This window comes from Nipponia nippon, unplaced genomic scaffold (assembly GCF_047370975.1).
Source record: "Nipponia nippon isolate SJK-2023a ecotype South Korea unplaced genomic scaffold, ASM4737097v1 scaffold_4, whole genome shotgun sequence".
NCBI lineage: Eukaryota > Metazoa > Chordata > Aves > Pelecaniformes > Threskiornithidae > Nipponia > Nipponia nippon.
Window position 1 is genome coordinate 68366533 of NW_028262358.1, and position 22337 is coordinate 68388869.

The following is a 22337-nucleotide window of genomic DNA, read 5'->3' on the forward strand; positions in this document are numbered from 1 at the left end:
AACACACAACAGAAGGATGAAAGTACTTTCTCGACACAACATAGTGAAATCTACACAGTGAAATCCTACAGCTTCTACCAAGATAATCTGGAAGCCAAAACTATAAATAATTTATGAACTGTATAAATTGGTGAATGATACATCTATTTGATAGTTATTAAGCAAAGGTTCAGATACAAACCTTAACTAAGGAAGCATCTAAAACAATTACTGGAAATACACAGTGAGATCGTATTTCTGATTGACCACTGTTGGGGACAAACGCACTATGCAGACCTTTACACTTGGCAATTAATTTGGGATTTTTTTTTTTTTTTTTTTTTTTACTCCCCCTCCGTTTTACATTTGGGCAATTTGTACAGATCAACTCCCCCTCCGTTTTACATTTGGGCAATTTGTACAGATCAATTCTGTTGAAGTTTTACAAGGATAGCAGATCTTGTCAGATTTCCACCATTCAAGATGGCAGAATCCACAGACTGAACTGACACTGTATGACTGGTATGGATTATATCATCTCGAAAGAAAAATGTCAGGGGATATAACCTTACAATAATGTAATACCTTCTTGAAAAAGCATGTGTGTGCCCACATGTGTGCTTTTGTGTAAAAAAGTTTAAAAAAATAAATAATTGAGGCTGGCTCACATATGTCAGTCATAGCCAAAATCTAATCCAATGGAGGAAGAGCAGTGGGCTGAATTCCTGAATCCTAATCTGATGTAAATTGTTTAAACTTTTATTTTTTTATTTTCAAGCATGAATTCTGCTATGACTCTGGAGTGTTTTGGTAGTTATTCATATACTGTATCAGGATCAATATTAAAATATAGACCTCTAAAGATGACCAAGGGATTTAGGATCATGGGTATCAATGCAGAATTCTTTCAATCATTGTCAGCTTGGGTGTTAAGCTATTGTAAAAATGAGGGTAATTACTACATGTGCTGGCAGGTTCAGCTAGCTCTGTCTATTCAAATGATGACCATTCCTGTTGAAAGTAACACTGTATGACAGAGGTAGTTCTGGAGAGAAATTTTTAACAGAAAACTGTTAAAAGTATGAGAAATTTAAGCTGAGGCTTTAAGCTTTGCTAATCTTTCTTGGTTGACTAATTAAGGCAAACCACAAGTACACTTGCAAACAGGAAATGGAAGTAAAATATCTTGTATCTTCTCTATGTTTGTTTTTATAAATATGAACATATACATCTTCACCACTGAACTTTAACTGATATAGGCACTTCCACATTTCTTTACTGCCTCCAGGTCACTGTCCACAAATAAACTAATTTTCTTTCTTACTAGTAAAAGCTCTTTCTTTTTAAAAGGAAAAGGTTGTGCATTATTGTTTCCTTAAAAAAAAAAACCCAACAGGGAAAACAGAAAATAATTTTAACAGTAGTTATGCACATGCAGTACATACACCTGTATTTCGGACTTCGTAATATGGCATTAAAACATGCCAACTGCATATTCAGATACCTTTCACATAAACCATTGCAAAAATTAAGACAATAATAATGTTATTTTTGGCAGATCCATGTTTTAACAAGAAACACTTATTTTATATTTGTATATCAATTGTACATAGAAGGTTTAATTTTGGAATAATGCTACCCACGATTCTACATGTAAGCAGCAAAGAATTGGTAAAGTCTCTGAGCATAATCCCTTGCTATCACAGATCCTAATTCCACCAAATGTACCAAGATCCATTTTAAAACAGCTTACACTGTTTGCCATTGTGACTTTTACTGGAAGCTCTTCGGAAACCTTACTTTGAAACAGCCTTTGAAATTTAAGCTTAAATTTATTCATGAGCAGTTTATACCCATGTGCTCAAGTGCCAGCACTGTCTTTAATCTAGACTAGATCTTCTCATGTGTTGGAATTTATCTCTACAAAATGCATCTGAGTAGGCACATCCAATCATTTTGAATTTTTATCCACTTTCCTATTTATTTCTGTATCTTTAATTCACCTCTTATGAATTTTTTTCTAAAGCTTTGCAAGTTCCTGAGGTCAAACTAATGGGGCCTGGATGACTTACTACCATTTGTTAAACAAGCATTCCAGGTTTGCGAGTCTCCCGCAACTTTTCACATCAGCAAGATCGGCATTCTTATTACCATTCTTATTACCATTACATTGCCTATGTGTGCCAACTCTTGTGTTACTCTAAAATGGAAATCACTTAGTTTTCGTACTGGAACATGTTTGGCTTAGGGGTATTGTTTTCACTGCAGGTCTGCTGACTGCTGTTTCCACACGTTCAGTCTCTTACCTTTACTTCTACACTCAACAACACCAATTGATAAACTCAAAGCATTTCCTCATCCTAGGTGAATTCCAAGTCATCTCCTATTTCTATGCCTTAATTCAAAGTACCGAAGGTCCTATTTTCCTTAACAGGTCCCGGGTTTTGACACCTAATACAACCATTTCCTATAATGTTATACATAGCTTTACATGCTGTACACTCACTACAATGACTGAAATTAATGCTTATGCAAGATATGACATAAGGTAATGATCTACTTTATTATCTATTTTTCTTGTGCTTCTATAGGTTGAGACAGGTATACCTCTGGTTTAAAAGCACATTAGGAGTGCCTTTTTTTTTTAATAAAAAGAAAAGTCAAGCTTTTGGCATTATATTCTGTGAGATAAATTAATGTACATAGTTGTATTTTAAGCCAGATTTTATCTGAACCAAAGCTAATACTTAAAAAAGATAAGCGTCCTCCTATTTAAACGGGCTAACCTGAGTAGTTTGGTTTTTCAAAACCAGGTCAGGTTCAAATCCAAACTATGCTTTATTCAAACAAATCCTTGACACAGAGTTTCAAAGGTTCCTGCTCTGATCCATTTCTCCTATATGCTTTTAGAATAACAATCACAGCCAGCAACAAGCCTATTGTCAGTATTTTTCCAGTCTGCTTACATATTATTAAAAAGGGTTAGGAAACAGAAGCTATCAGAAGAGGACACAATACTTATTCATACACAGTCCAGGGAATGCAAATACTATGTATTTAAATATATTTAATAAACCACCTTTCACATAACTAAACAACAGGCTGCCCATCTGATACTTTAAACCAATGGTTTTTATTTAACTACTATTGGTGCGTGTCCCCCTCCCCATCACCTCTCTGTGCAGCTCTCCACAAGGAACATTTATCCACTCACCACAGACAGAGCCTCGCACTAATCTCCTTAAATGTGGTCTCTCGGGGAGGTAGCGGTATTTGCATCCAAAGATACTGAGGTTTGAGGTGTGATCTCCGAAGAAGCGGAGCTGGCGGTATCGCTCCCCACAACGGTAACAGAAATTAGTGTTACACTGTGAACAGGTCATGTGGTCACACCCTTCTGTTCTCTGGATGTGGATCTGTATGAGCCGAAAGAAAAAAAAAAAAAAAAAAAGAAGATTATTTTTTCCCGCCTCCCTAAGCACAGGAAAGCAGGCCCTACCCCGTGCAGTCCATGCCTCAGATGAAAAGACACCGCAAGCAACCCCCTGCTTAACTCAACATTTGCAGTAAATTAATACTGCAGCTGTCCTGAGACAATAATGGTTTTCTAAGGCATGTTCCAAAGCCTCAAATATGAGGTTATAGTTTTTCCAGATTTCCATACATAATTTTCTATATAATCCTCCTTCTTTGTTTAAACACTCTTTGTATTCAGATGAGAATCTGAGTGCTCCTTGCCCTTACTGAAAACTTGTTTTTATTACTGAAGTAGACACATTAGCACCAAACTTTATTAAAAATAAAAGCAGCACAGTAAATATAGTTATGAACTCTGTTTGACCCCTCCACAGATGGGTTTCCCTCTTATGCCACCTGTGGTCCCACTCCCTTTTCCCATTGCCATCACGAATTGATTTGGCATTTTGTAATAAACAGCAGAAAGGCTCTGCTGTTACAGTGAATGATTTGAAAAATATGGGATTTTTTTTTTTGGGGGGGTGGGGGTGGTAAAAAAAGAAAGATTCCACAAACTGTATAAAAGAATTACACCAAGCCTTCATAATGCCCACAGTACAGCATGAAGCTGGGCTGCCTAGCTTCTACATCCATCTTTCTGCTGATAGCCTGCATAAATAGCTCCATTCCTCCATCTCCATGCACTCTTTTGCAAAACTGGTACCTTTACCTACTTTGCACAGATTTGGTAAGGCTTCAGTTTTAGTTAATAGTTCTGAGAGTCTTAGGAGAGAGGGCAGTCTTGGGGCTGAGTATGTCACTAAATCAACTACGATTACACAGCTCCTTCTAAACCTTGCCAACTAAAAATATCGTTAACGGGGTAGTAAACACACACTTTTCCTAGCTCACAAAATTGCTAAAGCCCCCCCCCCCCCAAGACCATGCTCCACAGTGGAATGGCAGATAAAATTACCTAATAATTGAGGTTGGAAGTGACCCTCGGAGGTCATCTATTTTAACCCCTAGCTCCAAGCTGGGCTAACTTCAAAGTCAGATCAGATTGCTTCAGGCCTCATCCCACTAGATTTTAAAAATTTCCAAGTATGGGTATGTCACAGTCTCTTGGAACAACCTGTCCCATGCTTCACCACCCTTCCTGGGAATGTTTTTTTCCCCTTACTTCCAATTAGAATTTTATTTGTTGAAACTTGTGACAGATAAATGAATGCCTCCTGAAATTCTTATCCATATCTACATGCATTTATTTTGCAGGGAGGTACAGGTAAAGACAAGGCATCACCACTCAGTGGCCCTGCAGGGACCAGAGATGCCGAAAGCTCAGGTACAACTGAAGCCTCTCACCTGAAGAGAGGCTTGTGACTCCCGGGGTATCCGACACTCTTGAGAGGGTCAAGTCTGTGTGTTTGCTGGTGCTGATCAGGGCTCATCTGGGATCAGAGAAATCTCACCCATCTGAACAGCTACTGAAACTGGCACTTTATACACGTAACAAAATGATGTTTTCCACCAGCAATACTTCTGGTAAAAGATTTCAGGGCAGATGTCGTTAACAGTAGTTCCAGGTACACCTGCCAACATCCCTGTGCCAGCAGTAGCGATCTCAGAATTCATACTTCTACACTTTCAAATGCTTTTCCTGATGAGCTTTATAAGCCACTTGACTTCAAAACTTTCACATTTAAGCACTGACTGCAAGCAAAGTGGAAAGAAAAGTCTATCCAATATAGTACCAACTTAAGCATAACTCCTGAAGTTATACACTATTTTATTCTAAAATGGATATTGTCAGTTTGACTTTTGCTTTTACTTTTCAGGTTTTATAGGAAAAAAAAATGTTGACCCTACTCATGGAGCCATAGTTTATTTAATTCAATTCCTAAGAGATTAACTTGAACTGAAATTAAGGAATTTTAATAGTGACTTAATGTATTTTAACAAATTAACTTTAAAATTTAATTCCAAGTAGTTTTTCAGGGGACTGAAATTCACACAGCAACTATACAGAATTTTTTCATTTTAGAGGTACCTTTCCTTATCTGCTGATTCAGTGACATAGCTCCATCTTCAAAATGTAGATGAGGAAATTAGATCTTATGACACTAATGAGAATTAACTGGTTGTTTTCTTTTTGAATCAAGACTGTTGAATTCTCCTTTCTCCAACTTACAAACAAAATCCATTAAATTACCATCCATCCTAATTGAAAATCTGTACAAGCCTGGAGCCTATAAAAACCCTAGATGCAAACCAAAAGTACTGCGCATTTCAAAAATAAATTAATTTTCTCTGGTAGTAAGAACTTCAAGGAGCAATACCTTTATACATTCTACCATCAATACCTTTCAGAAATATCCACCTCTTGGACACTGCCTGCCATCCTTCTACCCATGCTTTTCTAGAAGCATACCAGTTCCAGTTAGCCAGGCACCACTCCTAAATCACTTCTGAATCTACTTGTTTCTGTTCTAAATCCTCCAGACATACTGTCCTCTTAAAACATAAAGAAGTTGATACAGGATTTATTTTCTTATGGACACATATTGCAATTGCATGTACTTTATCTTTGCTTCTTCAAAAAGTAAAGTATTAAAAATTTTTTAGTTAATACTTATCTGCCCATATATGTCTGCCCATATATCTGTCTTCAAAAGCTGCAAATTTGGAACAAATGGTTGTACTTGCCTGTATTTTTTGTTGCAAAAAACTTTCCCTTTTTTAGTGAGGAGAGACTGCATTAAAAAAATGAAATTAAAAAAACCAACCAACCTCTAGATGTGGGGCTTGGACTCCCTATCACATGCACGCAGACAGACAACGCCAGATGAACTTTGTATGATTCGGTCAGGCTGCTTTCAAGCCTAAGACATGACATCTCACCAGATCAACTTCAGCTCTGGTTCACATGGACGTGCCTCCCTCCCCTCAGGATAATCCACTGACAGAGATGGATTACAAATCTATAGGTTGGGAAAGTGATCACCGATGGGTCAGATATCACACAAGTGTTCCTGCTCCATTGGCGATAGCGTGGCACGCAGCAGGCAGCCGGGGGAATGCACGGGGCCGGGAATGCGTCTCGCTATAGTTAGCTGTGGCTGTGCGGGGTTCGGTGCCTTGTCACTGCGGGCTCCCCCGCAGCACGGTGCAGGTGCAGGAGGCAAGGTGAGAGCACAGTGACTGCAAGCCCGGTTTCTGCCTCCAAGCATTCAGTCGGTGATACTGGCTTCATCCTGCACCCAGAGCCTGCTCAAGCCCTAAAGACGAACTCTCACCTTACAGGGAAAGGTTTACTCATTCAGAAACCCAAGAATGGCTCTCAGAACAAGAGGGGTGAAAATTACACACCAGCATCAAAGCATACAGAGCTCAGAGTCTTAAGGAAACAACTGAAGTAGCACAGTGGCTAATTCAGACCCTCACTTTACCCGCTCTGCATGTTACATACCCTCTCACAGAAATCTTCCAGGGAAATTGCTTCCAAGAGAACTGAGGATGAGAGTGGCCATTTCTCCTCCACTCCTCCTTCTGAAGAAAACCTAGTGCACAGCTTTATCCCTTCATATACAAGCAAGGACTCTCCTTCCTCCCTCCAGAGGATGAGGAATAATTTGCACAGCACCTTCAAAAACTATGCACCGAGTTATCTGATAACACTCATATTAATCAGAACAGTGAATCCACAGATAAGAAGTACATAGTCCTTGATTTGCATTGACATCCTTGTTTTCTTAAATTTCTGCAGCTCTTCGAAGCTTTCTAAGCTAGAGCCGCTGTTTGGTGTTTCCTCACACAGTGCTGTTTTTGAAATCTGTGGTAAGATAACATGAAGTACTTCCTTGGTTTGCTGTACTGTAAAAACACTTGTGGAAAAAAAAGGCATTTTACTGCAAACATGTTGTTGCAAGAAATTGTGAAAAATAAAACCTTGAACAGTAGCGGGGAAAGACAAATAAGGTTATAGATTTTATGAAAAGGCATCTAATAATATGTAGCAAATTTGCACTCATTAGCCAGCTCCCTCTAGCACAAGACCAGCACTTTTTGGACAAGTCTTACTGAGAAAAATAGTCTACACTGAGCTTCTCAAAATAGTGTATAATAAATTTGGAAAAGGCTCTATTAAAAACAAAAAATATGTCAAAATCAATTTAAGATATAGTTTTTAAAAAAGTAGCATTTTGTACTATTTCCATACTGACATATAGTCACAAAATGAATCTACAATTACGTATTTTGACAGCATGTAATGTTTTTATTTGCTTAGGTAAGCGTATCTTAGAGAGACCAGGTAAATATAAGCTATTCCTATTAGATGTACTAAAGCTGTGTCCACGTACAGGAAAAAGTAATCAAGTTTAAGCTTATTTAACAGTGCCCGCTAGTATTCACATTATAAAGGATTACGTTCTTTCAAAGCGCTTACCAAAACCACTGAAAAACTTGTGAATACTTGCCTAAGGATCTGCCTATATATACACACACCATAAGAGTGTTCCCGTTTTCTCACCTACACGCCCAGACAAGATAATAATTGTGCATTCTACTTCCCCATGGTACAGCTACTTAAAGAAGGAGTCTGTGTGTATATGTGTCTGTGTGTATATATAATTATCTCCAAAAGATATCTGTAAAATATGGCCACAGTTTACACTGTAATCAGTATCACACTTTGGAAGTTACCAGTAATTCTACAAGTTATCTCAGTAAAGAAATTCTACCTCTACTGAAGCTTCTACCTTTAATTTCCGTTAGCTTCAGTTTTAGCATAAAGATTGAATACTAATATCTTGACACAATTTAATCTTGACTTTTCCTCCATCTGTTTATCAATTTTGGCTGCTGCAAATTTTTAACGAAAACATGAAAGAGGTTCTTTAAGTAGAATATAGGCACATATCAAAATAAAATATGTTGTCACCTGAAACATTGCCTATGTGGATCTACAACAAGGATAAATCAAATAGTATGTTACCAACTGTTTTCTCTGACACTCTTTTCTATATTTTATTTGGAAATATGATAGTCATCTGGTCCATGTTATTTTATATAGAGGTTTTGGGGGGATGGCTGGAGAGGGAGGCAGAGAAAGTATTAGCTCCAGTCTCCCTGACCCCAAATTGTTAATTGTTGGTATGTTTATCCCCATGTGCCCAGACATCTATTAATGCTGTGATGAAGATGACGAATGCTGCATGTGTTTTTTATAACTACTCAATAACAGATTGGGGGGGGGGTGGGGGGGGGGGAGAAAAAGAACAGTACCACTAACTGCTGGCTAAGCCGTTCTTTTGATTACTTACTGGTTACAGATTTGATTTAAAAACAAACAATGTATTGATATAAACATTTTGGAGGTTGTAGACAAGAACAACTTTTTCACCTCTGCAGAAAAATATCAGGAGTGGGGGTAGCGATACAGTTTATGAAAAGGTTGAACTCTCCCTTCGATATTCACTTATAATACCACATTACCAGAAAGGACTTGTTAACACGGGTTCTTTTTCTGTGCGAGTTTCATAACTTTCCATACTGCCTCCCACCATGGAGGAGGTTTTATTTTCTTTTGATTATGAAAAGAAACCTAAAGTCTTTTTGGAATTAATAGCCAAACTCATGCAACTTCAGGCTTCAAAATTAGTGACTTAACCTGCATAAGTTTCAAGCATCCAGCCTTTCCTTTTGAAGACGGTGAAAACAGTTGTACATTTGGCATTTTAAATTTAAAACTTAAGGATAAACACGTTAGGGTTAGCAGTTTTAGTTCCTTTCTCTTTCCAGCTAGCAGCCCTCTTCCCCCTGGTTTTCCACATTCATACTTTTTTGTTTGGTGCATTTTCTTCTTCTTTTTTTGGACAACTGATTTCAATAGTTACATCATTTGCATTGTCATAAAATCTGAGTCTGGACACAAGTCAAAGAATTAAAAACAAAACAGATACTTCTTCCCACTCCAAAAGGAACAAAGTTTCTAACAGGATTTTACTGTAAGACTTTCCAGAAAGTGAACATTTTTAGAACTGGCTCAAACCTACCAACTCTTACCAAACGGCAAGCTGTTAAAACTCTGTTCAAATGTCACGTGTGTGCAGGAGGAAGGGTAAACAACTGACTTCTGATTTCAGAGCTTTCCGAATTTTGCTTACTGTTTTGAAATCTTTGAATTTCAGGCTATGGCATCACAGGTATTTTTTCCCCAAGACCAAAATAAGATACTTAAGAAAATGATAAACATCCTCTCATTTGATCAAAGTGTGACAAAAGCATACTTCGGACTTTTGGAAATAAATCTTCCTATTCAATATTTATTTCCTATCAAATGTTCCCGTTTCCTTGCTTTGTCCTCTCCATGAAGTAGATGTAGAGCAATAGACAGGTTCAGGTTAGGTAATCCCTTTCAAAGAAAAGGACAGACTCCCACCGCCATGGTGCTCTCAAGGTTTTGACTTACTACTCGTGCTGTGAAAAAAATAGTGAACAAACGTAACAGCCACCTTTGTTAAGGGCAGCTGGGGCAGGGGTGTACAGGGGCTGTTTCATCTCATTTGAGTTGTGGGAAATATTTCCCATCCTGGAAGAGATTAATGATGTTTATAGGGCATGGGACTGCTCTTCAGTCTGTTGAAAATTAAACTAATTTATGAGACAGGCTTGCGAAGAACTGACATTTAATCCTAAAAAACCTCTGGTTTTGCCAATCAGAAAGTCAATTCACCCAAGCTTCTTCGAAAACCTGGCAAAGGCCACCATATTTCTCTAAAGCTTTACATTTCTTTAAAGCTTTATTTTAGGAAAAATTTGTACTGTAATGCACATTCCTTATAAGCATACATTAAAGCCGCTTAGGATTTCCCTAACGTTTCTTTTACATGCAGAGATTCTGCAGAATCAGTGCGGGAACCAGCAAGTAAGACATCTGACCTGTTTTTCTCAATGGGTCATTGACAAGAAATCTGCACAGCAAGCGTGAATTCCATTTCCAATGCTGAGCAGAAGCTACAAGTATTTACTTTAGATACATATTTAAACGGTTTGAAGCCGCTACCTGCAGTCCAAGGGAGAGCAGCTCACCTTGCATTTTGGACACTTCTGGGCATTCCTCTGCCCGTGTTCGATTTCGTTGGCCCAGTGACGCAACAGCTTGTCTCCCTTCTTGTATTCTTTGCAGTTAACGCCTTCATGCCAGGGAGAGTGGCACTTGAAACACCAGACAAATTGGCAAGATGGACACTGGATCTGTACAAATGAGAAAACACCACACGTTTGCAAGCTGGGCGCTGACCCAGCTGGAAGGCCCGTTTTTAAAACCACTGCTCTTCAATTAAGAAAGTAGCTGCCCAGCAAAGGTCTAACATCTTTTGAAATGTCTGTTTTAAAAACACAAGAATTTGTGGAAGCTAACTTGTTCTTTTTCTTTTTAAAAGAGAGAAAACACAGAACTAATTGCTAAAGCCAGGAAAGGCCCCAAACAAGCAAAGCACAAGTGGCTTGGTTTAAGCATAGGAACTGCTTCCCCAATTCACTGTGTGGCTCAAGCGCCAAAAGGCAAAATTCAGGAAGCTTATTCAGTTGCCTCCAATACCTGTGTGAGATCACCTAAAAATTAGCAGCCAGTTTTCAGTGCAGTGGAGCTCAGTCTTCTAGTTATAAAATTCACTGCCAAGGCTATTACCAGGGAGTACCTGGTCTTCTGAAGGGGCTCTACAGAGCCCAGAATGAGTTATGAAGCTTATATTAGCAATAGTCCTGTGAAAAGGGGTCAAGAGCAAGGGTCTCAACCAAGGGCCACAACTACCACCTGGAAGTCAGGCACCTCCTTTTGCTCTGGATTGTGTAAAGGCGAGCTGAGGCTGTGCCAAACAGCCCGCTTGCTACAAACAACACCTGACAGCAAAAACCACAAGTCAAGCTCCTTAAATTGAGGAAGTACCTATTTCTTCCCACTCCCCGGGTTTTAAATCATTGTGTCAAACATGTACCATCGTCATCAAGTCTTCCTCCAGAGCCTGGCTATTTTTTTGAAAGAAAGCTATGGCAGCTGCTGTGTTTGCAGAAGTAATAAATAGAGGCACCTTGCAGGTGCTTATGTCATGAAAGACAGGCGTCCTACCTGGATCGTGACTAAGGAAAGCAAGAACTAGAAGCCACATTAGACACACGCACATCTAAGCTCCTGCAACATCTTCACTTGTGCTGTGGTTGGCAGCAAAACGTCTCAGCCTGAAAGACGGGAAGGCACATCTCTCAAGCAACTGCTGAGCCCTGTCCACCAGCTCCAGTTGCAGCCCATGCCTGGCACTGCCCTGGCTTTGTACCAGCTGATGGATAGGACTAAGGAATTCAACCAGCCAAAAAAGGGCTTTTTGGTTCTATCTGTGTCCAGACCTGGTTCACTGCCGAACCACGGATGCGTCTGTGCTGGCTGTGCATGGTGTGGGGGTGCTGTTGAGGAAATGACATCCTAGGGTGTAGTCACATGTGAAGCCCCCAAAACATATTTCCACCACCAGTTGCCGTGCCCCCTGCTCAGACACACCGACTGGTGGTGTGCTGCCTCAGCTCCAGTTAGAGTCCAAAGTAGACCCTCTGATCTCCCTGAAGTATTTTGCTGGGGGGCAGCCAAAAACTATTTATATGTGCAATTCCTGCATCTGTCACTACCAGCATGCTAATACAAAGCTGATCTGATCTCTGATGCGTGACTGAGAAAGGGTCTGCTACCCTTAATGCCCTAGAAATATCCTAGAGTTCTACGCACAAAGATAGCATTTAGGTTTTTGTCTTTAATGGCTCACGTTAAAAACCTAATTGACACAATGGCTCAAGCTGAGCATTTTTATGACCCTAGCTGACCCATTTTTCAGTGGTTGTCTTTAACCTTCACCTGTAGAAAGCAAACTTTTTTTTTTTTTACACTGCAGCAGTGTCTAACAGTCGTAGCTTCATATATATAAAGTGATGTACCTCTGTCTGTGCAGCACTGTTTAACAAAGTATTTTACCTTTAATGGTAGACTATATGATGTGCTGCTCAATGCATCACTTCGGCTTATGTCTTTATGCCAATCTACATCTATAGTTCAGCAAGTCCAAGAATGGGAATTAACGGTTGAGAGAATTAATAATTTTCTCACTACCCATAAGACAGCATTTCCCCCTCCAGGATCCTTTGCCTGGGCGTAAGGCTGAAGTGCAAAGAAGGGAAGCAGCATCAAGAAGTTGACAGATTTTCTTCTTATTACAACACATTAACATTTTAGTCAGTTACCATCTACTAAAAAAAAAAAAAAAATCATATGTGCATCTAAGTGTTAGAATACATACATTTCCTTTGTATCAAGCAGACTCGAAGAGAGTCTAATATTAAAATGGATGAAATTCTGATATCCTGTACCTGGTTCAAGTATGATCTGCTGCTTTCTATAGCTACAAAGTGACATTTTTGCTAAGGCACACAGTAAGATACCTCGCACAGAAGAAAACTGCACTTATCACGTGCTTCCTGTCAATGAAATAAGTTACTGAAGACACAGGTAGGCAGCACAAAACCAGGAAAGAACAACAAATGAAACTTATTTGTAGGGAAACAACACATTAAAGCTGCAACACATGGATTACAAACATTATTTCTTTTTGTGTGAAAACACAGTAACGTGTAAGGCCAAAATAAAGTACAAAACAAAAGCAATACAAAATATAACTGGTGCCCTTTCTCTGATTTGTTCGTCTACTGGCCCAGATGCTAAACCAAAGGAAATATACTATCCTGTATCTCTGCTTCCGAGATGAATTCTCCTAATAAAAACAGCTTAATAGGACAGAGGAAAATTCTCACTCTGAAGAACCTAAAGAATAGCATATTTATTGCTACTAACTACACTAACAGAGCACTGATCTATGTTTCCACAATCCTTTAGAAACCGGAATGCACAAAATAGATTAGATTACTAGTGACTCTCCTGCCCAATATCTCTATCTTTTTTTTTTCTGCCCCCCCCCCCCCCGCTTTGAATTTACGTTTTTCAATAATGCATGTCACAGTGACCTACCGCCAGGAAGACAGATTATAGCAGGCATCGCATTGTATTACTCAGTATTTGTTACGCCCCAGCCAAAGATGAAGCTTGTAGCCACAATTAAGTGTTCTGCAACCTGAAAGCTTTTATCAGTTGCAGTATTCAGACATTTGAGACGGAACATGAATGTTAAAAAATACAAACCCAAACTAACAGATCTGGGAAGCTGCAAGTTAAAGCTTCTTTCTTAAACAAAATGCCAACATAATTTAAAACATAAGTTTTGTGGGTTTGGTTTTGGTTTGGGTTTTTTTTTTTTTGGTGAAAATGTGACATAAATTCATTGCAGGCTCTATCTTTCTATTATAGCATGTATATAATTGCAAGAAATATAGCGGCCACCAGGATACGTATTTAATCTTATACATGCACGCTGACATCAGATGTTTCCAAATACATTACTTAAAGTACTGAAATACAGAATGAGGCTATAACCGCATGAATTCAATAACGTGAATAGCCCTGACTAACTGAAGTAAACCAGTGGGAACTGTCTACTTCATTACCAGGTTTGGAGTTGCTAGCTTCCTCTTCTACCTGCCACCCCTGACAGCACCTTCCACAAAACTGAACTGGTAAATAGTTTTTTACATTTTCAGTGGCCCACTTGACTTCTCTGTTGTTCAATACTGTCTGAACATACATTAAGCAGGCAAAGAAAAGTATGTTCTTTTAAGTACTTATGAACTTTATTTTTCTTGGAACTAGTGGCCACAAAACAAAACCCTAAACCTATTCAAACTTGGATGCAGTGTGACACCAGTGTGTTTAAGAAACAGGAACACAACAGGGCAATTACAGCAGTCTTTCAGGTTCTTATTCTGTTCTTTCTCTGCTTTTCTGAAAGAAAAAACTCAAGTATGATTTGCTTTATGCTTCAGTATTAGTGCATGAAATCATCATAACGAGGACACAGAAATGCTATCTACATATAATTTAAAGCAGTAAAATGTATAATAGTCCAGTGAAGCAGAAACTATATCTGAAAAAACCCAAAACATTAATCTAGTGGTTTTTCAAATATATTTTTCCTTACACAGCCATTTTTCCATTTATTTTACGACTTCCATTTCAGTCGATCAGAACTGAGAGGATAGATATATACACAAACTTCTATGCCATCTGGAGGTCAGTCTCCCTTGAAATAGAAAAGATTATACAACTTCTCAAACTAACCCTTTTGGTTCTCAGCTTTCTGAAACTCTGACCTTTGAGGCTAACATTTTCCATTTTCTTAGCTAGCCTCTCTACTGCAAACTATTCTAGCTATCATTTTCCTCACCTCCTAGGAGAAGACCTTTCAAAATTGGTAGGTAACAGCAACACAAAACACTGCTCAATGTGAAATGATAGCAAAACTGACTGCACATTATAAATATTCTGAGTCTGAAGCTGCAAAAAGCTTAGTGGGATTTTCTGCCGCTTAGTGGAATGCTAGCTATATAATAGGATGGCCAAATTAATTGTGCAACTAACATTACATGAATTACAGTCTCTAGCTACAGCTAACACAGTCACTTTATTCCAAAATAAATACGGGCTCCTGCCAAAACAGCTGCCTCCTCCTCCTCACCAACCCGTCCCCTCTCTTGTACCAGCTGAAAACAAGCAACAACAAAACAAACATATCTTGTATCCCATTGGAGCTGATCTTTGATCCAGCTCCCAGTGTGACACCAAAACATCAACACAAGCAAAAGCAAGCTGGCAGGAATGAACAGCTGAGAGCAAAGAGGGAGAGCACGACAAAATCACCACGTCCGCAGCAGTTCAGGCTCAAGGCAGATTAAAGTGATGTATAGCCATGAAAACATCTTCTACTCAAGGTTAAAATCTGATCCAGAAAGGGGGGAACTGATTGATACGAACTACACAGATCCACTCTATCACAGCATCTTTGCAGGTAGATTCTACTAGTTCTAGAGCAACGAGTTTCTGAAAAACTCTTGAGTAGTTCAAACAAAAGATAGTTTATATAACAACTGCACTGAAAAACATTTACCTTTCCAAGCACTCAAGCCCTTCTTTAATGTCATGTGTATCTCTTGACAGAAGTGAACAAGAAAACTTCATTATGAACCTCACAGGTTGATGAGGCAGAAATAGAGTCCAAGAATCAAGAGCTGCTTCTTCATGGCAGGTGGCAGGTCAAAGAACCAACATTAAAACAACAGATGAAATCCAGGGCTTAGGAGAGACCCCTCCCTCCCCCCCAAAACACCAAAAAACCACCCTCACAGAACAAGCCAACATACTCACTCTTGTGAAACCCGTACCTGTTCCATGCATAGGAACTGAACTCTCAATTTTTGCCCATTTCCTTTGCGCTTTAGCATACCAGCTTTGACCAAAAGTTTATTAGGATCTTGTCTACAACCAAGTCTTACACTCCCAATTTACATCATAAGAGAGGGGGCAGGGGTATTTCCTTACTTAAAGTTGGATCCATCTGTGATACAAATATTTGATACAGGAAACTAAATAGTCACACTGCGGTACTGTGCTGTCCTAAGTGGCACTCATGGGAGAAGAAAGGTTTGGATAGCAAGTTTCCTTTTTCTTCCCCTCCTCCTCTCTCAACATACATGCACCAGCTAACTTTCTAGGCTTAGCACACCAAGACTTTGATCTCAAAAATGAAAAACAGCAGCAGCAAACTGAACTGCTGGGCTTAGATCAGTTTAGCCTACATAAAAGCGCTACAGTAATGAAAATTAATCTATCAAATAAATTTGCTACCTCTTTAAATTTAGATGTTTATTTATAATTTTAATGATCAAGTTTTAGGAATACCATTAGTAACAGTTCAAAAGTGTCTGTTCAAATGTACTCTTGGATTTTATAGTGTTTTCCTGTTGCAGTGTACAGGAGAGCAATGGTACTGGCACCGAGCCCTTGTGTGCAGTGATCCTACTAGCTTGTGCGTAGACTTTCCCCACGCATGACTCAGTTCTTCTGCAGGCAGCACTTCCAGTGCTGGTGCAGAATTCCTCCGGCGCAATTGCTGTTTATATTGCTTGCATGTGAATATGCAAGTCTCCCAGTCTCCAGTCAGATGTCTCCTATGCTATATGCAGAACAAAATGAGTCTCTACCTCCAAAGACCCTATAATTCAACGCACAGACAAGTTACCATACAAAAAATCGCATGAGAATCTAAGAAAACTGAGATAATAATGGTTCACAGCTACGTGTGTACGTAATTACTCACATATACACAATCTTATATGTAGTCTTCCTTTTAAATCTTATCCCTGCAGCAAAAATCTTTCTTGTGCTAAGCTTAAAATAAGTCACTAAAACTGTACCTATGCCAGAAAACAACACAGTTTCAGGGAGTAGGTTGAAGCTCTGGACTATAATCGTCCATGCTGTTTGCTAGCACCTTCCTAATTATATTTCTGACCAGCATCAACTGGACACTCTTCCAGGCAACACCTGGCCACAGCTCAAAGGACATGGTTTGCCAGAGTCTGTTCCCAGGAGGAGACTTGAGCTCTGCAGATCAGAGCTACGCAGAATGCATCACCACAGGACCAGCGAACTGCTTCCGGCTTGCACTATTTCATGCATCACACAGCCTCCCATTCCTTCCGATTATCATTTGTCGGGAAGTGGTGGGAACACTTTAACTATAGCGTTTTAACTCATAAAAGAGCACTGGTGGGCAAAACGACCCATTTTGTGCCTTGAGGAACATTCTCGGAGCTGGCACCCCATGATACAATGGCTGCACCACCTGCGACCCACATCGGTGGGACAGCAACAGCCTCCGGCACCTTAAGGGAGGCTGCTGCAGAAGCATTACATCATCTCATCCACCCTGACCACACATCCTGTCTACACCTGAGGGAATGCCGAGCGGATGGGTGAAGGAGAATGGCTGTGGGCGGAAGGAATTTTACCTGCAGTTTTGAATTTCTCCACCTCCGCGTAAGGTGTCAAAAATCTGAAAATGTTGAGTCCAACAGTGTGGCATGTAATTCATGCACTGCACAGATATATATATATATATATATATAAAGTAGCTCATAACTCAGATTTACCTTTAACAAGGTTTCAACTCCACTGGATACACAACCTTCTACGTTTTAATCTCCATACTGGGCTGAATCTTATGCTGTGTAATTAGGGCTATCTGAACAGTCATCTAAACTCCTACTGAGAACTGGTTTGTCCAGGAAAGGCCAGCTCAATCATGAAATTAACCACAACAGATCCAATAACCGGATGGAAAACTAACACAGAACATGATGCTTCATCTTCAGGAACTGAGATGGACCTTCAGCAGCTCAAAACTTCTTCTAACTGTAATCTCTTGCCTTTTATCTTTGATTGAAATCACAGTATAAGCAAATCTTCCACTAAAAGAAATGCTGGAAAAGTGTTTTTTTCCCGTATTTCTCAAGTTTTCTGTATTGTGAGCGATGAGACTACAGTAATGTATAACCCCTGGTAAGAGACTGAAGAAATCAAAACCAAGAAGCAGGACAGACAAGAGCTCTAGTTCTAAGGAAGGAGCAAGCCAACACCCTAACCCTGCAAATACCCAGAATTCATTTGCTCAAGAGTTTCAGGGAGAACTTATCTTTGCTGGAGCTGTGTGTCTAAAATTATCAGTTATAGTGCTAACTTCCCTTCCCCAGTCTCTTCTGATAATGACCATATCGTTTGCTCTTTAACTTGCGCATCAGGACAAAATTCTGCCACCTGCCAAAGAAATAAGGACTGAAGTTCAACTGCTTGAACTTTTAGAAATCAATTAAGTAGTTAATCAATGATGTACTACAGATTCATATTCCTAATCACAGCTTGGACACGATCCCAGTGATGCAAGGAAGCTCATTTAATGCCCACCAAATGCTGTCCTACTTTTGCGGCACCATCTAACCCACGGCCCTGGCAAGCATGCTCACTTTGTATTTGTTCTCCAATTTGGCAGGGGTAGGAATGTGGCCTCTCCTCTGGAAGGTTGTAAAGTGCTTGCACTGAGGGCATGGCTTGGTGCTGGAGTCAATGCGGCTGAGTTCCAGGAAATATTTATACTTGATGATGTCGTCGTGGGGCAGGTTATAGAGGACAGTTGTTTCATCCAGGTGTTCGCTGCACTCTGTGATCGGGCATTTTATATCCGCTTGTCCCAGCTGCACCTGCATATGGAAAAACCCAGAAGAGCTGTATGACCTTTTGCTTGGAAAAAGTAAGCAAGTATTTGTGAATTTGAAAATTTAATTTCAAGTACTGTAACAATACACAGACCATCAAGCATATTGTCTTAGAAATATTTTGACTTACTCCAAGCACAGTGCAGTTTTTCCAGAAGGTATTTTCAAATCCAAACAGAAAAGCTAATTACTCTTATGACAATTGCAGTTATCGAACATATAGTCTCAGTGTACATACCATGGCTATGTACTCCATGAAACCAACACACGAGCCCTAAGGAGCAGCACGCATCCAGCACTCCATGCTTTGTGTGTAATGGTCAGTGCTCCACTATCACGGCTCATAAGGGCTGTGAGAAATCAAGCAATGGAAACATTTGTATATTGTTTCACTGCAAAACGTGCTGGGAATCACTGCATAGAGAAATTAAAGTCAATTTAGGATCATCAGATTCTAGCAGCTCTGACTCAGTGCTAGTCCTGAGCTGGTTCCTGCTCAGCAAGCTCAGGGCCGCTGCAGTCTGCTTCCAAGAAGATCCTTATGTGCCACACCGCATACGCAGAAACTGTTAGCTGAGCCTGGGGCTGGCCAAGCTAATCGATTTTCCCACAACTCAGTGTTAGAGTTTAAAAACAACCCCCCAGAAAAGAAAAAAAAAAAAACAAAAACAAAAACCAAAAAACCCTCTAAAAAAAACCCTAAAAAGACAACCAAAACAAAAACATGCACAAAAGCAAGCTCAAGTTTAACAGGGCTGAAACTGTTGTTGATCTAATGAGCCCAGATGGTGCCAAGCTGATCCATATGGTCAGATATCTGCAACCTGCTTTCCAGAGCTCCTGGATCTGAGAACAGCCCTGGACCCGGGTCTGCACCCTTCACGCTTTGCAGGCTTGAACAGCCCGGACTCCATGCCAAAACAGCAGATCCTACTTGGTCTGGGAGCAGCAGAGTTGCATTTGCTTGGCATTGAGCCGGAGTTAATAAACCCTGCTGGATCTTGAGAGTCTGCAAGGACCCAGCTTGAGCATGTTTGTGTCTGCCTCAAGTAATTTTGAATGAATGAGTGTTGACTGCGCAAGTGGAGCTGACCACCAGCCCAATTCCTTCCTCAGTGAGTATCTCCATGCAGAGAAAAAGGGGTTTAATGGTGTAACAAGCATCTCTTTCTAGGAATTACTGCTTCAAGGTTGGCAAGTTTGATTTCCCTAGGCTGCTTATTCTTTGACATGCTCCATTACGGGAATCTGCCAAACAATACACTAAATATGACAGGAACACCTCAGATTTGGATGCAGACCTTGCTGCTGCATAGTGGTACCAGAAGACACTTCAGAAACTCCATTAATGCAGTATTTAAGCTAAGAAAGGATGGAAAAAAAAAAAAACAAACCACAAACCCAAAACCCAACACAATCCTGTCATTCTTGCCTCAGCAATGGAGCCATATGGGCTCTAACTGAATAATGATTAATTTAGTCAGGAGCCAGAGGATTAGAAGAGTCATAACAAAATGGTGTAAAACCCAAGGCTCGTACTGCTTTCAAAAAAATCCGTATTGCACTATCTTTGTTCTCTCAGCAATGTAGCTAAACCCAAGCAGAGCAAAGAGGTTAGGTGTATGTTAGAGAGAGAAAAGCAGGGTGAGGACGGTGACAGCCCATCCCAGACCAGAGCACAGCAGAGAAGACCTCAGCAAGCAATCACTGCCGCGGTGCCCGGCACAGCCTCAGGGTGCAGGCAGATCTGCCTGCCGTGCAGAGGAGGGGCAGCTTCCCCAGCAATACACCCGCTCGACGGAGGGAACTTCCCTGAATTTAATTTCCAGCTCTGAAAGGTGAGCAGAGCTCTACCACACGCCGACAAGGCTAGGCTCGAACAGTCTGGCTTTTACATGGACCAGTGTAAGTACAAGAGGAGTATCTACTCGAAGGTATTAAAAAAAAAAAAAAAAAGCCCCAAAACCCCACAAACTACATGCTGGGGAATGTCCACATTTTATACCTGTAGGACACTAATTCACGTGTAGCAGCACGTAAAAATTGAACTCGAGCATATGACATCACCAGAGTGACTCTCGTCAGAAGAATCACCCAGCACATCATGGAGCTGTGCTTAAAAAGCAGAAGATGATCAATCCAGCAAACACACTAAACTAGGAAAACAATTTGCTACAGAAATATAAAAAGATACTGCAACTATTTCAGGGTTTTGGGATGTTTGTTTTTTTTTCCAGCAGTAGGGAAATACTAAAAGAGGGAAGCCTTTTTGCTAAGAGTAAACTAAGCTACAACGGAGCAACACTTCACAGTGAGAAGGCACATTGTATCTGGTGTCTAAGCTGGTACTTAAGAAGCACTGCTTGTATTAAATGCTAGTTAGAACAAAACTGCATTAATAAAATGAAGGAATACAAAGCTGAACACTTGCTATATTTCATGCCCACACAGAATATGATTAATATATGTGGTAAGAGTCAAGTGTGGTTTCAGTGTTTATTTTGAAAATATGTTTTACACCCACTTGAAGTAAATCATTTTTATCCTCTGTAATAGTTTCAGCCTTTCAAGTTTGGCAAAGATTGATCCTTTTCCTGTGTTTTGAATGGGGCCGGAGTGAACAGAGCTGGTTTGCTTATTAGCAGTAACTTCAATGGAGCCTTGTCTTCCCAAAACAGTCCATCTTTGTTTGTGCACTAGCATCAGCAATTAATGTAAGTACAGCTTTAGAGGTAGCCTGCTAGGCTACCTGCTGCTGCAGACCCAGGCGGTGCTACGGAATGGGAAAGAAAAAAAAATAAAAATCTCTTATAACATGGATAAAAATAACTGGTTTTATTCTTTGCCTTGTTTTTTTTAAAAGAAATTTTGAAGAGCCTTATCCTTCAATATCAGCTTATCACAATGTCAAACCCCTGAGTTTTAAGGAGTCTTTGAATTTCAAAATACCACTGTGTATTAAGAACTGAAGAACTCTTGGTATACACAACAGCATGGTGTATTTTCACAGCATGAGGAATGACTCAGATATGTCTAAAAGCAGCTGAGCTGCAGTACACCGTTAAATGTCAGGCAGCATCCAGTTCTTACACCCAGCTGTGCTTCACTTCCGTAATGCATCTCAGGAGGGGCTAGCTCTGCTTACAATTCATAAGGAGAAAGCAGGCTTCTGTGACTTTTGTCCTACAGAAAGGTAACATTTAAACTATCAGGAGAGCAGTATGTACCTCCTCCCCCAAGTCTTGACATTTTATTTGAACAGATATTTTTTGGGGGGGGCGGTGGTGGTGGTGGAAGGGCATGTGGAGGGGCAGGACACAGGACCCAGACTCTACACTGGCCCACTTACTGCCCCAAAATGCAGTGATACCAGCAACGGAAAACAGCAACAGATGGCACGGTACTTTAAGTCAGAAAATTATTTTCACCCCCCTTTTGCCCCCCCTTTCTTTTAGAGGAAATCTTTGTTAGCTACACAGAAAGCAAAGTTCAAACTACACTGAAAGCACTGATTTATACCTGTCATTTAGCCCAGCCCAAGCTGGATGTAACATAATCTGTGCAGGCTGTACTTGGGCAGCTGTATTATGACTATATTCCTTAAAGAAGGGGCCATTCTACTTTAAAATAGACACATACAA

At 40.0% G+C, this 22337-nt stretch overlaps 1 protein-coding gene across 1 annotated transcript in view; it reads right to left on the reverse strand.

Moving 5' to 3' along the window:
- RNF217 (ring finger protein 217) overlaps nucleotides 1-22337 on the reverse strand; it is a 69283-nt gene that overhangs the window by 15978 nt on the left and 30968 nt on the right. Inside the window, exons 2-4 of the mRNA XM_009460841.2 lie at nucleotides 18448-18681; nucleotides 10528-10692; nucleotides 3194-3395 (exon numbers count right to left, since the gene is read on the reverse strand). Coding sequence (XP_009459116.2) covers nucleotides 3194-3395; nucleotides 10528-10692; nucleotides 18448-18681 — 601 coding nt within the window. The remainder of the gene's footprint in view (nucleotides 1-3193; nucleotides 3396-10527; nucleotides 10693-18447; nucleotides 18682-22337) is intronic.